This window comes from Sus scrofa, chromosome 13, assembly GCF_054392235.1.
Source record: "Sus scrofa isolate SSC_HxYL_T2T_F1_AM1 chromosome 13, Sscrofa_HxYL_maternal_Yorkshire_Landrace_v2.0, whole genome shotgun sequence".
Lineage (NCBI taxonomy): Eukaryota > Metazoa > Chordata > Mammalia > Artiodactyla > Suidae > Sus > Sus scrofa.
The window spans coordinates 215,395,324-215,410,756 of record NC_139395.1 but is presented as its reverse complement, the minus strand read 5'-3'; the positions used below and the strand labels follow the sequence as shown (position 1 = coordinate 215,410,756).

At 38.9% G+C, this 15,433-nt stretch overlaps 1 protein-coding gene across 11 annotated transcripts in view; it reads right to left on the bottom strand.

Moving 5' to 3' along the window:
- Positions 1–3,905: 3,905 nt before the first annotated feature.
- MORC3 (MORC family CW-type zinc finger 3) overlaps positions 3,906–15,433 on the bottom strand; it is a 42,231-nt gene continuing 30,703 nt past the window's right edge. For 9 of the 11 annotated variants that reach the window (XM_003132764.5, XM_084992061.1, XM_021070963.2 and 6 more), the window contains 4 exons: positions 13,670–13,836; positions 9,496–10,381; positions 7,765–7,922; positions 3,906–5,405 (listed from right to left, as the gene is read on the bottom strand). In XM_003132764.5, the coding sequence (XP_003132812.1) occupies positions 5,252–5,405; positions 7,765–7,922; positions 9,496–10,381; positions 13,670–13,836 (1,365 nt within the window). In that variant the 3' untranslated portion in view covers positions 3,906–5,251. The remainder of the gene's footprint in view (positions 5,406–7,764; positions 7,923–9,495; positions 10,382–13,669; positions 13,837–15,433) is intronic. The other 2 variants (XR_014825167.1, XR_014825169.1) reach the window with 1 other exon arrangement.

Below are 15,433 nucleotides of genomic sequence, written 5' to 3'. Positions count from 1 at the left end.
CAGGAACCATGAGCTTGCGAGTTCGATCCCTGCCCTTGCTCAGTGGGTTAACGATCCAGCGTTGCCATGAGCTGTGGTGTGGGTCGCAGACGTGGCTCGGATCCCAAGTTACTGTGGCTGTGGCGTGGGCTGGCAGCTACAGCTCCTATTAGACCCCTAGCCTGGGAACTTCCATATGCTGTGGGAGCGGCCCAAGAAATGGCAAAAAAAGACAAAAAAAAACAAAAAAAAAAAAGATAAAATATGAGTATCACCATTTCACAACTCCTGTCCTAATTAATGAATCTAGGTGTGATTGGGTTTTTTTGGCCTCACCTGTGACATGTAGGAGTTCCTGGGCCAGGGACTGAACCCACACTACAGCAGCAACTCAAGCTGCTGCAGTGACAACACCAATTCCTTAACTTGCTGTGCCACAGGAGAATGCCTGGGTTTGATTATTAATGGATGCTAAAATCATTAGGTGCAAGACTGATAGGGAACTTTATAAAGGATGGATTTGGATGCCAAAACCTAAACTCTGTATAATCTACGTGGGGAGAGAATGGACGTGTACGAGTATAACTGTTGTTGTACAGCAGAAATTATATTGTAAGTCAACTACACGTCAATAAAACTTTAAAAAACGAAAAAAAAGCAGAATGAAAAAATGAAAAAACAAAAACAAAAACAAATAGTGGAAATAAATCTGACTAGTATCCATGAAGATGCAGGTTTGATCCCTGGCCTCGCTCAGTGGGTTAAGGATCCAGTGTTACTGTGAGCTGCGGTGTAGGTCGCAGACATGGCTCGGATCTGGTGTTGCTGTGGCTGTGGCATAGGCTGGCGGTTACAGCTGCAATTGGGCCCCTAGCCTGGGAATCTCCATGTGCCATGGGTGTGGGCCTAAAAAAAGAGAAAAAGAAAGAAAGTACTAGCTGCATAAGCTAGAAATATCCAAAAACTTAAGACACTAGTCTATCCTTATATAGGCATAAGGTGAGTGATGTTTAATATAAAATTAATGCGCTAGTTTTCTTACTCTTTTATAACTGTGCTTTCAAAGAATTACCAGACAGTATGCTTCTCATATTGGAGAAACTGCAGTATCAGCCTATCACCACAGGTAAGTGGTTTTTTAAAAAAGTCACATTTCTAATACTGCATTATAAAATGACTTAATACTGTATAGCATAAAATTTTTATAACAACTAGTATATAGGCTAGGCTGCCATGAAGCAACCATACTGCTGCTTCATTGTTATCAGTTCATGAATCATTACACCTGCAAATAAATTTTTTTTCACATTACTATTTTCATTTTTGATGTTTAGCATTAGGAATAGTTTTCTATAAGACAATCCTGATGTATGTACTGATATGGTCTATCTTGTAAACAGATAAAACTTTGGCAGTACAGTACAATAAATTTTAACTTTTTTTCCAATTAAGAATGCAGTAAATGATAGATATACAAACTGTTAATTGACTGTTTATCAGCAAGACTTCTGGTCAACAGTTGATTATTAGTAATTTGGGGTGAGTCAAAAGTTTTATGTGGATTTGATTAAATGGGGGTCGGCATCCAAAACCCCCCTAAGTTGTTCAGGGGCCAGCTGCATATAGAAAGACATGAAACCAATGGGTCTCTCACTCCATTCCAATGAGTGTATTTATGTGACACTGTGCAAAGAAAGACTAAATCTACTGTGGACTTCCTGAGAGCTAAGTTATCTGGGTAGTGTTTATGGCCAAGAAAACACAAAAACTTGGGAGTTTCGTTGTGGCTCAGTGGGTTAAGAACTGGACATAGTGTGAGGATGTGGGTTTGATCCCTGGCCTTGCTCAGTGGGTTAAGGATCCGGCCTTGCCACAAGCTGAGGCTTGGGTCCAGCACTGCTGTGGCTGTGGTGTAGGCCAGCAGCTGTAGCTCCAATTGAACCCCTAGCCTGGGAACTTCCACAGGCTGCAGGTATGGCTGTAAAAAGAACGAACAAACAAAACAACAAAAGATATGAAAACATGTTCAACCTGAGACAAAGAAATGCAAGCTGCCATTTTTTCACATTATCAGATTAGCAAAAGTTTGATGGAAACAGGAAAAAAACACACTCATACATTTATTTTTCGCAGGTGTATAAATAGTTGCAACCATTTTGGATGGCAACATTTATTAAAATTAACATAGCATACACTCTGACCTATCAGTATTCACTACAAGGAACTTGTACATTCTGAATATACTTGAAAAAGCATGTGTGACATGTATTTATTTTCATAGTGGCATTTCTTGTATTATCAAAGATGAGAAATAAAATGAGCACTGGGAGCATATTCATGTCACAGAAAGCTACCAAAGCTTTTCAAGAGTAATATGGAAATGTTGTTACCCATTATTATATGGTGCAGTATCTGTGTAAATTTGATACAAATATATAATCAAATAGAAAGATAAAATTTAATATAAACTGAATGCATATATATGAAAGTGTATATGTATGCAGCTAATATTTTCTGGAAGGTTATAAAACAATAGTGGTTACCTTTCAGGAGGCAGTGGGAAGTCTTTTCACTTTAAATCATCCCGTTGCATTTACATCTCAAGGAGCAGAGCTGAAGCACCAATCTGCTTCCTTCTCCCCATCCTTGCTTACCCAACTGAGAAAGAGGCAGTGCAGATCCTGAGTTTATTTCAGGAACCACTTGAGTTCTGTGTTTATAAATACATCACTGGAGGATACAGATCAGTGGCTCTCAGCTCTGAAGTTACATTCAAAGGCCTTAAAAAAACCCCAAACCCTGGTAGTTTGGTCCAACCCCAGAGAATCTTTTTTTTTTTTTTTTGGTCTTTTTAGGGTTGCATCTGCGGCATATGGAGGTTCCCAGGCTAGAGGTCTAATCAGAACTGTAGCCATCGGCCTATGCCACAGCAATGAGGACCCACTGAGCGAGGCCACAGATGGAACCCACAACCTCAAGGTTCCTAGTCGGATTTGTTTCTGCTGTGCCATGACAGGAACTCCCAGAGATTCTTAATTTAGTATGTGGTGCAGCCTCAAATGGGATTTTTAGAAACTCTAGGTGATTCTAGAACCACCAGTACATATGACTGATTATTCCTCCATGACAAATAACGCTTAGCAGGCTATGTGATACCAAGAATCAAGCGTCTGAGACCACAGGCAGAGTCACCAGCACAACCTGCCGACATTAGGAATTTGAGGCCAAAATAAAGGACACATCGATAGGCCACACTGCTCATCCTGTGTGAACACTTACTTTTTTTAAAAGTTATAAATAATTAGTTTAAGGAACACTGTCCTCTCACACTAGCCTTTTAACAAATTTAAAAAAAGATATCAATACACCTCAATATTATATATGCCATGAAAGCCCATGTTGTTCTGTTAAATTCTGTGTCAGCCACCTTGTCAAAGATTCATATCTTGGCAGTGTTTTCTTAGAGTGAGTATTAGGTAAATATTTCTGAAGAATCAATTTAACAAGCAAGTTTCTCTTATTAATTCTATGATTAGCTTTCCCATTAAGCCAGTTTACAGCCATGTAAAATACGTATTTGTGCAAGAATATAGCTGACCCAAAGGAAGGGAAAAATAGCAAATTCCAGAAATAACTGCTACATAAATATTCACAAACTTAGACATGCTATATACAGCTGCTATCATTTAGGCAGGGTTTCTTAGATTAAATGACTTATACAAAGAAAAATTTTCTTTTCGAGTGTAAAATGCACACACACACACATACTCTCAAGGTGAGCTCACTCTTAGAGTCCTAACGGACACAGACTTCATCTTCTAAATATAACTTCTAATTAATATAGTAAAATGAGCTCAACTTGAGGGTCTTAACAGTTTTAGTTTTCAAAATATAACTTGAATATAGAATTCCTTAAAAGTAGTATCTGAAGTTAGCCATCATATATATTTTTATTTTATTACAAGATATTTTAAAATTTAAGCAGATACAATTGTGACAGAAAACCAGCTTCATACCAAAAATACACTTTCAATTACTTTATCAAGCAAATAAAAACAATCTTAATTTATTTGCTTTTCCTAGAAGTTAATATACAGTAAAAATTGAATATTGTACAAGACAGACATGTAATTAAGCATACAAAAAAAACATGTATTGAATGTTCAGAAACAAAAGTTAAAATAAATAGCAATGATAAAACTTTGAAAAAATAATGCACATTTCAGTTGTGGAAAATACGATTCTTAATTATATATACATAGTTACACTTAATAGAAAGCCATCTCTTTGAAATTGCACAAAACATGGGACCAATAAAGCATAATTTTTATGGCACGTAATACTATAATCCTAAGGGGTTTGTTGCTTCATCCAGGATATAAAACACTTAGGTTTGTAATAATAATAAAAGGTATGCAATATCACTGGCAAAAGATGGTCTTCTTCAACTCGCATTAACCTGCAGTAAACCTACAAAACTCTGTACAGGAAATCTCAGAAAAAAAATATTAAACAATTATTGTGCCCACCCCATGTGGACTAAGCAGCCAAAAATGGGCTTCAAAGTAAATGTGGTGGGACATGTTATATTTTTGATACTTTTTTTATACTAAAGATCATTACTTCTTTCCAGAAAAACACTTTTTGTTTAACCATGATTGGCAATCTCAGCACACACAAAAAGTCTTGGCAAAATGGAACGAGTTTCTCCTCACCTTGTTTTCATGAATAAAATATTTCAGGAGGTAAGAATTTACAGCAGAAACATTAATACTCAACTCACTTACAACTTATCAGGAGTGTTATTTCATCTTTTAAAACCCTGTTTTAAACTTCTCTGTAAGAAAATCAAAGGTAATGTTCCCATTTGTCTTATGGCACAGCCCTCAAGTCAGAGAAAAATACACTTTGGGGAACCAGAAAAGATTGCACAAAGGTTAGGGGCAACCTGAAAACCTCTTCGTGAGAAAACACTTGAGTCCTCTAGGGTAATAAAAAAATATGTGCAAACTTAATTACAAATATTTACATTTCAAAGCAGAATCATGAGTTAGCTATGTAGCTGCTCAATACCAATGATTCACAGGCATTTCAAAAGGTGTGATAATGTGTCCACATATTTGTGTCCACACTTGAATGCATAGAATACAGAAAAGATTATGGTTCTTCAGTCTGTTGCCTATCATCTCTATAACAAACTTGTTTACATTTTGAAAGCTGTACAACCAGAAGGGTTGAGCAAATACTTTTATTATCTCACATAAAATATCCTTTAAGTACTACTGATTTCACTCATTTGTTCAACAACTTGTCCTAAAATCTCATCAACTACATCAACATCATAATTCACTTGCTGAAGATCGAGATCAGGTACAATCATGGCCAGCAGCTGTCCTACGTTAACTCGAAGAGATCGAAGTTTGAGGCTGCAAATACAAATATTACACCTATTAGATGAACATTATAATTACACAGTCTAATACTCATGTAAGGCTTAAAATTTAAGAGAAACATTAAAACCAATCTCTGTACGATGATATACAAACTAAAGGAAAAGCAAAACTTCCTCGAGGAAACTGGATTTAATAATTCACTTAATTCATAATTTAATAACGACATGTTTATCTACTGGTAAGTAAAGTCTCATAAAACTAGTGGCTCTTTTTGGTTTCAACTAATACAATTCTTAAAAATTTATTTATTTATTTATTTATTTATTTAACTTCTTTTAGGGCCACACCTGTGGCATATGGAAGTTCCCGAGCTAGAAACTAGTTGCTGGCCTATGCCACAGCAACAGCAAAGCGGAGCAGAATCCGAGCTGTGTTTGTGACCTACACCACAACTCACAGCAACACCAGATCCTTAACCCAGTGAGCGAGGCCAGGGATAGAACCCACATCCTTATGCATTCCTAACTCAGGAGCCACAACGGGAATTCCAACCAATAAAATTTTAATTTGAGAGTGGAGAAAATACAGACTGGTAAAATACGTAATTACAAGAGGTTATTTATAATTGAAAATCTTGTTATTACCTGGAAAACAGGAGTGATAAACTGGGTAAGAACACCAGTCTAAGAATAAAAATGTATTTCTTTGCAGGTCTACATTTAGTTTAGATACTAGGATCTTTCTACAATGAAATCTCTGAAGGGGCAAGATGCTCATCCTTGGGTTGACAAAAATGCACAAAAATGTGATTTTAAACATGTTTTGTAAGCTTGTGCTAAGATCCCATGGACTGTCGATAACACTTTACGTCATTCCTACACCAGTCTCTTTTTTGTCCATGCTTTCCCACTCACCTTTGACCACAGGCCCATTTCCCCATGAAAAGCAGACAAAAGCCCAGCAGGACCCCATCATCTCTTTGACCTCACCAGCCTTTCTTTAAGTTTCTCTGTCCTGGCTAACTCCTCCTGTCCACAAGATGCATCACAGATCCCTGCTGTCGTGTACGCAGCAGCACTCAGAGAGCTACTGTAAGCGCCATGTGCGATTTTAAATATTCAAATAGCCACATTAAAAAGTAAAATGAAACAAATTTCAGTTACATAAAACATACTATTTCATCATATAATCAAAACATTGAGGCATCGTTCTGTACTAGGGTGTCAAAATCCAGCATGTTATTTTATCTTTGGCTGAGCCCGAGGTATGTGGAAATTCCCAGGTCAGGGATTAAACCTGCACCACTGCAGTGACAATGCCAGATCCTTAACTTGCTGTGACACAAGAGAACTCCAATGACTACCTAGATTTCAAGTGTCAGTGACAAAATGTGGCTATACCGTCTGTGAAGTACAGATCTAAAAGATCATCAGTTACTCTAAGTTTGGTGGGCAAGTGAATCATTTGGGAGATTGCTTAAAAGTTTCCAATTTCAAAACTGCACTATGGCCCAAGGACCTGCATTTTTACAAGCACCAGGTGGGATTTTTTTTCTGACCCCTTGCCCTCCATGCTTATGTGTACTAATCCAATCATCCTATTTCTATGAATAGATTTAATGAAGTCCTTCAAAAACTTAAAAACAAACAATTAATGTCAAATGAGGATGGTAGGAGAATATTTCTCAACATAGTACCTGTTAGGTATCAAATCTTATTATATTAGCAGGAAGAGTTGCACAGTTTTAGCCCTTACTGGCTGACTTTGTTGGTTTTTTTCCCTATAATGACTTTTTGAATGGCAAATTATCAAAAGACCACCAACACTGTCAGAATCCCAAGCCCATTTAATATATCTTACTGAGAAAGAGTAGTCATTCATTTGCTATTTATTTTATTTTCACAGAGCTTTGTCCTAATTAATCACCTACATACTATGGCAACTTTTAGTAATTTTGTAATTTCCTTAAAGTTAAAACTGGTGAAGGCATATAGTAAAATGACATAGCAGACCATAAAGAAATGGTGCCAAGTACAGAATAAAAGAAATCAAGGTGAAAAAAGTTTGAGTTTCATTGTCTTCTAGTCAATTGCCTAATTCGGCCCATTATTCAATACTTGGCTCAATTTTCCCTTTTTCCCTCAAAACATTCAAACCACTCGGAACCATCAGAGCTTTATTCCTTTGAAATTCCTATTTCATTTAAGTGAAGTTCACTAAATTGGTAATTCTTTGAAGGGAAGGATGACGACCTGGCCTTCTTTTGTGTCTCTGTCTGTCATGATGTGGGATCACAGGAGTCAGTAACTTCCGATGAACAATGTCTGCTGTGTGCTAGCAAACAAGCATCATGATAACCAGAACTGCAGCCCTCGTGAAATGCCTCATTTACCTTTCCCCATCAGTATAATTTACAGACTCCTCGATGTTACTTGAAGTTGACACATCTGCTCCTATCTGTTGACTTGTAGATTTTAATCGTTCAATCTCATTTTTCAGTTCTTCACACTGCGAACGGATTTGTGATTTTTCCATTTCCAGTAATTCAACCTGACAAAAAATTAATTTTATAACTAAAATTTTAAAATGTTAATGTCAAAGTGCAAATTTAAGCTAAAAAATAAAGGAAGCCCTGCTTGACGAAAATTATCATAAAAAAATTAAGACATCTACCTCCCCCCCAAAACAAAACACACACCAAAAACACTATCTTTCTATAAATAAATAAAGCTTCCTTTGTTTAGTTTCACTTCTCTAACTTTTTACATTAAGAGAATAAAAAAATGTTAATTAAACCTTAACAAAAAACAAATGGGACCTAACACTGAAAAACCAAGATAAAAAAGCCTATTTATACATATGACTGATACACTTTGGGGCACACCTGAAACTAATACAACAGTGTAAATCAACTACATTCCAATAAAATTAAAATTAAAAAAGATTAAAATGCCTAAATAAAAAAAAAGCCTGAATTATGTTGTCATAGTGACTTTCACTTCTTGCACACTCACCAGCTATAACAGAAAGTTCGTATTTATTTTTATATGGTTTGTCATCTAGCTCCTGAGCCAATACATCAAGAGAAATATTTAAACGAGCAGTTATGGCAGCAGTATTTCCAGGAAGAAGGGGCAGTTTGGTATAGTACCATTATGTCATTTCCAAACTCCCCATTTTTTGTGTGTGTTTTTAGGGCCGCATCTGCAACATGTGAAAGTTCCCAGGCTAGGAGTCGAACTGGTGCTGCAGCTGCCGGCCTATGCCACAGCCACAGAAACGCCAGATCTGAGCCTCATCTGTGACCTAAACCACAGCTCACGGCAACGCCAGATCCTTAACCCACTGAGCGAGGCCAGGGATGGAACCTGAGTCCTCATGAGTACTAACTAGTTAGATTCATTTCCGCTGAGCCACGATGAAAACTCCTCCACATTCCTTTTAGCAGAGAAAGTCTCCATTCAAACACCACATAAATATAAGACGTATTTTTTAAAAGGAGCTACTCAAATCTGAATTGATGGTGCCTTCTTCCTCAGTAAAAGAACTCCCAAGTAAAGTCTATATTCCCAAGGTATCTTTGGCCAGGTGACTAAGTTGTAACAAATGGCAGGTAAGCAGCTTTCAGGAACTGCCACCCTTTCTTTCCTGCTATGGTATGTGGACAGATATGCTAGCTAGACCTCAAGAGCCATCTCAGACCACAACTGCAGGTCGAGAAGCAAACAACAATGTAGAAGAAGCCCGGGTCTCTGATGACTATGCAGCTGCTACTGTTATTTGAGGCTTTATGTCACCTGCAAAAGAAACTAATGGTACCTAACACAGGGTATGTCTATAAAATGAGGTATCATCATCTACCTTGTATAGTTATTTATCAGACCTGGTCCTCATCCATTAAATTCCAGCAATGCCCATCTTCTCACGACATTTTAAGAACCAAAGCTGCCCTGTACATTTCCACATGCCCCCAGGAGGACCAGTCCCAGTTGAGAACCAGTGGATAAGCAGTTAACACCTTGAAATACTGTTAAGTGATTTATTCCAATCCAGCAACTAACAGTTAAGGTTTAGAGGCCCCTGGACTCCCACGACTCTCATTATGCTGAATGATATAACTCACCTCACTTTTATACTGGTCCCTCTCAATACTGCATTTGTCCAGCTGTCTAAATACATCATCAAGCTGCACAACCATTTCGTCCATTTCACTTCTACTCTCACCACTGGAACACTGACTGCATTCAGCCTTTACATGTTTCAAAGCACTACACTGTTTTTTCAGCCTTTCTATTTCTTCCAAAGCTTGCTGATACTGAGATACTACATGGTCTGGGCTTTCAGATTTGCCATTAACACTTTCAAGTAAAAATACAGCATCAGTTTCAGTAGACTGATGGCATATCTCCTTCTTCACACATTTGTCATTCATTTCCAATATCCTCTGCTGTAACACTTTGATTTGCTCAGTAAACATATGACACTGTCTTTTATAATTTTCTTTTTCTTGGGTGACGAGAAGCAGCTCATTTCTCAGTTCATTAAACTGGCAACCAGCATCACCAGCAGATTTATCAAAGGTTTCCTGGGTTTCATGTGTCTTTCCTTCAGCTTCCACACAGGATGGCAGCATAGCTGTGTCATTTCTTACATCTATTTCATCTTCCACAGTTTCTTCCTTCTTAACGACTAAACTTGGTACTTCAGTCTGGGTGGCCGCAGTAGTTCCCTGATCGCACCTGGATGAGGAGGTGCCTGCAGAACTAGTCTGGCCACAAGGTTCATTATCACCCACAGGCTCCACCTGAACACCACTTTGTTCCATGTGACTCTGTTGCAATTTCACTTCAATATCATCATCTACTGCAGGCTTGGGAGTACTGTTTTCCTCTAAGATGATGACATCTTCATCATCATCTTTATAAGGAGAATTTTCAAATACTTGATTACTTAATTTCCGATTCTTTGCATTCAAAATTGAGGAACGAGTAGAGAGTCTCCTTTTCAGGCTGAAAAAAATTTTATATATAAAGTTTAAGATTATAAAATGTAGATATGGACAAAATAGATGACCTTGAAGTCATCTATTTTGAAATTCTAAGAAATGCCTATGCTCATTTTTTAAAAATGATGTAATACACAGTACTACCCAATGATTTAATGATGTAGAGATTATTTTCTCCTTTTACAGATGAGGAAACAAACTACTGAGACCTCTTTCAAGTACCAGACCTTATACTGCCAAACATCTCTTCATTTGAGTCCTCTGGCATTTCAATGTAACGTCTCCAAACAGAATGCCCACCAGCCACCCCAGGGCTGCTCTTTAAATCTCAGGGCTCGGCAAATGGCATTACTATTCCCATTTGCCCATCACAATTTTTATCAACATTCAGTGATAAACGTGAGCCACAAAGCAAACCAGCATGCCTATCACTCATGGAAAACACCTTCCCCTGCATTAAAAATTGTCTCATTTTCTTCATCTGCTTAGTTTTCTGTGAATTTATCACCAATTGATAACTTTTGCACCACTTGGGTTATTTGTATTGGTTTGCTATTTGGGCCTTATGTGTTAAGACCTCATTACTCAAGAAAAATCCCCCCCCCTTTTTGTCTTTTTTGCCTTTTCTAAGGCCACACCCGTGGCATATGGAGGTTCCCAGGCTAGGGGTCCAATTGGAGCTGCAGCCACCGGCCTACACCAGAGCCACAGCAACGCCGGATCTGAGCCATGTCTGCGACCTACACCACAGCTCACAGCAACGCCGGATCCTTAACCCACTGAGCAAAATGTGAAATTTTGCATGGTGAAAATATCTTTATTCGCCTCTCAAGTTCATTGCTGGTTTGATTTTCATATGTACTCCCAGGTTGGAAATTAAATTACTGTCTCAAAACTTTAAAATTCCATTGTTATCTACCATTCACTGTTTCTGAAATTCTGATTCCTGATCTTTCGATCTTCTGCACTTAGCCTGTGTTTTTGCTCTCTGAAAAAAAAAATCTTTCCCCAGGTGCTGTAAAATTTCATGATGATGTTTCTTATCTTTTTCCAGTCATTATGCTGTGTATTTAGTGGAAATTAAGTCTGTCTTACATTTTTTTCCTCCCCTTTGTTCTTCCCATTCTGACATTTGGCCCCTCCAGTAGGTTGTCTCTTCTTTTCTCTATCTTCCGCCGGTTTAGCTTTCCACTCTAAGAGACTGATTTGTACACCTGCCCACCTCCCAAGAAATTTCATGTAGTTTCTTCTACTCCCTTTGTTTCAGGCTTGTACATCTAGGAGTCCTTGGCTATGGTTATATTTCAGACTAAAAGCAGTGAGGTCTGGGTGTGTGATCCCAAGGGTGCTTAAGCTGTCATCACTACCTAGGGCTTTTCTCTTGGGAGCCCAATGAAGGGAGGTAGGGAGGAGGGTTTCTTGCCATTCAGTATTCAAACTTTCCCTTACTCCTTCTTGTTTTTTGTTTTGTTTTTTTTGTTTGTTTGTTTGTTTTGTCTTGTGTCCTTTTAGGGCCGCACCCAAGGCATATGGAGGTTCCCAGGTTAGGGGTCTAATCAGAACTGTAGCCGCCGGCCTATGCCAAAGCCACAGCCATGCTGGATCTGAGCTGATCCGAGCTGTGTCTGCAACCTACACCACGGCTCACGACAATGCTGGATCCTCAACCTACTGAGCGAGGCCAGGGATCAAACCCACCTCCTCATGGTTCCTAGTTATATTTGTTTCCACTGCGCCACGACGGGAACTCTGCTTACTCCTTCTATTTCCAACACTGGCTCACCCACATCCCCAGCAATAAAAACTCTTTCAGAAAGTAAACTCCCTACCTCTGACAGAGAAGGAGAAACAGCACTGCCAGACTTTGCAGGTTGGGAAGAGGCCAGGGATCAAACCCGCAACCTCATGGTTCCTAATCAGATTTGTTAACCACTGAGCCATGACAGGAACTCCTGTTTTGCTTTTTACGGCCCCACCCTCGGTATATGGAAGTTCCAGGCTAGGGGTTGAATAGGAGCTGTAGCTGCCACCCTATACCATAGGCACAGCAACATGGGATCTGAGCTGAGTCTGCGACCTACACCGCAGCTCAAAGCAATGCTAGATCCTTAACCCACTGATCAAGGCCAGGGACTGAACCTGAAACCTCATGGATATTAGAGTCATTTCCACTATGCCACAAAAGGAACTCCCACCTACTTGTCTCTCTTAAGACTTAGTTTAGGTATCCCTTTCCACAGACTTTGTTTCTATGAATTTGAGAATATAGGCTTTAAAAATTAATGAAATATCTCTATTCTCCCACTTTGATGACAGTCACTTCCAAAAGTCTTTCTGTAAACGTTACAGATTTTACTTTTCCTTACTTTGTCTGGAACCATCTTTATGAAGAAAAGCCAAGAATATTATAGAAACTAAAAAAAAAAAAAAAAAAAAAAAATCACACATTCTCAATTAAGTAGCAATCCTGCTACAAAATAAGACCTCAAAATGTAGGCTATAAATAGCAAGCTATTTCAAAATATGCTCTCCTTGATGTATATATGCATAAAGGCAGTTATTTCTTTCCTGAATTTTCAAAAATCAAACTTTTGAGAATTTGATGAAGGCTACAAAATCTCTCAGAGCACCTGGCCCCACTATTTCAGAGAATCTTCTTTCGACAAACAAATATCAGATGGAGTCAGTCCAAAAGTACTAGTTCACTGACAGCATGCTCTTTTTCCTTCCCTTGCATTCATTCTATTCCCTTTAATGGGCCGCCTGTGCAAAGTACTGCTTTTAGAATTTCAGGAACCAGCCTAAATAGCACCAAATCATAAAGCCTTCCCTCAGCATTCTGGTCAAGAGAGCTAACTGTCCAATTCAGGTATCACTCATACACCTTCCTTTTGTTTTCTTCTCCACCCACCTATCCAAAGTCCACGATAGCATGGCTATGCTAAGAACTTATGGGTCACACCTGACATCAGAGTGCTGCACTGCTAATAACTGCTCCTGTGGTTCTTGACTTAAATACTGATAACCTTAGAAGCAGGAATTTTCATCCTATACAGAATTTTAAAGCGATGACAATTTCAACAACTTTCACAACAAAAACAGTATTCTTTTAACTGATTTAAACAGGTAACATAAGTGCGGTGGGGTTAAGTTTAGACAATAAAAGCAAAGTAACTTGTCCTTAAGACTTTCCATATGCACATAAACACTCTTTTAGAAGTGCATAAAGGTGTCAAGTAAAGGCTGTTTAATATTCATTCCCCAAATGGAAAAACACATTTTAGCCACTGACCTGTTACTCTCAGGTTCAGACTGGGGTGAACCTCGATGATTATTTATAAGTCTCATCGTGTAAGTATTTGCTGCTTCTGAAAGATGTCCTCTTGGAACACTTTCCTTAACGGGAGAAAAACTTTGACTCGAGACAGGGGTTGTTGGAAAAAAGAGTTCGGTAGGAATCTGTTGAGGGGGAGAAATACTGATCTTAAAGGAAATCTTTAAAGGTGTCACGTTCTAAACACAAGATTTTCTCTCCCCATCCCCCTAGGCCAGAGGCACTGAGAACTATCCTAAGCATGCAAACTCCTCATGCTCCACCAGAGGGTGACAAACACAGGCAGAGAGCCAAAGCCAGCCTGAAAATGAGCTGAAGAATGGCTTTACATTTTTAAAGGGACGAACAAAACAGCAAAACAAAGACTATGCCACAGAGACTGTACATGGTCACAAAGCCTAAAATATTTACTCTGATCTTTTACAAAAAGTTTTGCTGATTCAGATGATATAATGAACTTACAGAGACATAATAAAAACCTACTTCCCTAACAGAAACTGTAGATAGTCATAAAGATACTGCCTTTAAAACCCAAAGTAAGCCCACTGTTTTCTCCCAGTTCCATTCTGATTCTTAAACTCTCAGCTTTTCCTTAAGAAAACATTCCAGGAGTTCCCATTGTGGCTCAGTGGTTAGCAAACCCAACTAGCATGCATGAGGGCACAGGTTTGATCCCTGGCCTTGCTCAGTGGGTCAAGGATCCAGTGTTGCTGTGAGCTGTGGTGTAGGTCACAGACATGGCTCAGATCCTTTGTTGCTCTGGCTGTGGTGTAGGCTGGTGGCTGCAGCTCCAATTCGACCTCTAGCCTGGGAACTTCCATGTTTCAGAAGCAGCTCTAAAAAGACAAAAAAAAAAAAAAAAAAGAAAGGAAGAAAACATTCCAATGTAGTGATAAGCACACGTACACAACTGCGGCAAACCATAACTTCTTACACAAGAAGTACAACTCCCTACTCATATACTCAGAAAAAGCTCCTTAATACCATTAAGTATTAAGAAATAGGGAGTTACCATCGTGGCTCACTGGTTAACGAATCTGACTAGGAACCATGAGGTTGTGGGTTTGATCCCTGGCCTTGCTCAGTGGGTTAAGGATCTGGTGTTGCTGTGAGCTGTGGTGTAGGTCACAGATGTGGCTCGGATCCGGCATTGCTGTGGCTGTGGCGTAGGCCGGTGGCTACAGCTCTGATTCGACCTCTAGCCTGGGAAACTCCATATGCCGCAGGAGCGGCCCAAGAAATGGCAAAAAAGACAAAAAACAAAAAACAAACAAAAACAACAACAACAACAAAAAAAACAGGGATATGGGATTAAGAGATAAAAACTACTATGTATAAAATAGATAAGCAAAGGATATACTGTATAGCAGAAAATAATAGCCATTATTTTATAATTACTTTACTGGAGTATAATCCATAAAAAATTTTCTTTTCGTCTCTTTTGCCTTTTCTAGGGCGGCTCCTGCGGCATATGGAGGTTCCCAGGCTAGGGGTCTAATCAGAGCTGTAGACGCCAACCCACGCCAGAGCCACAGCAACTCGGGATCTGAGCTGTGTCTGTGATCTACACCACAGCTCACAGCAAAGCCAGATCCTTAACCCACTGAGCAAGGCCAGGGATCAAACCCGCAACCTCATGGTTCCTAGTTGGATTTGTTAACCACTGAGCCACGATGGGAATGCCTATATAAAAATTCTGAATCACTATGTTGGACACCTAAA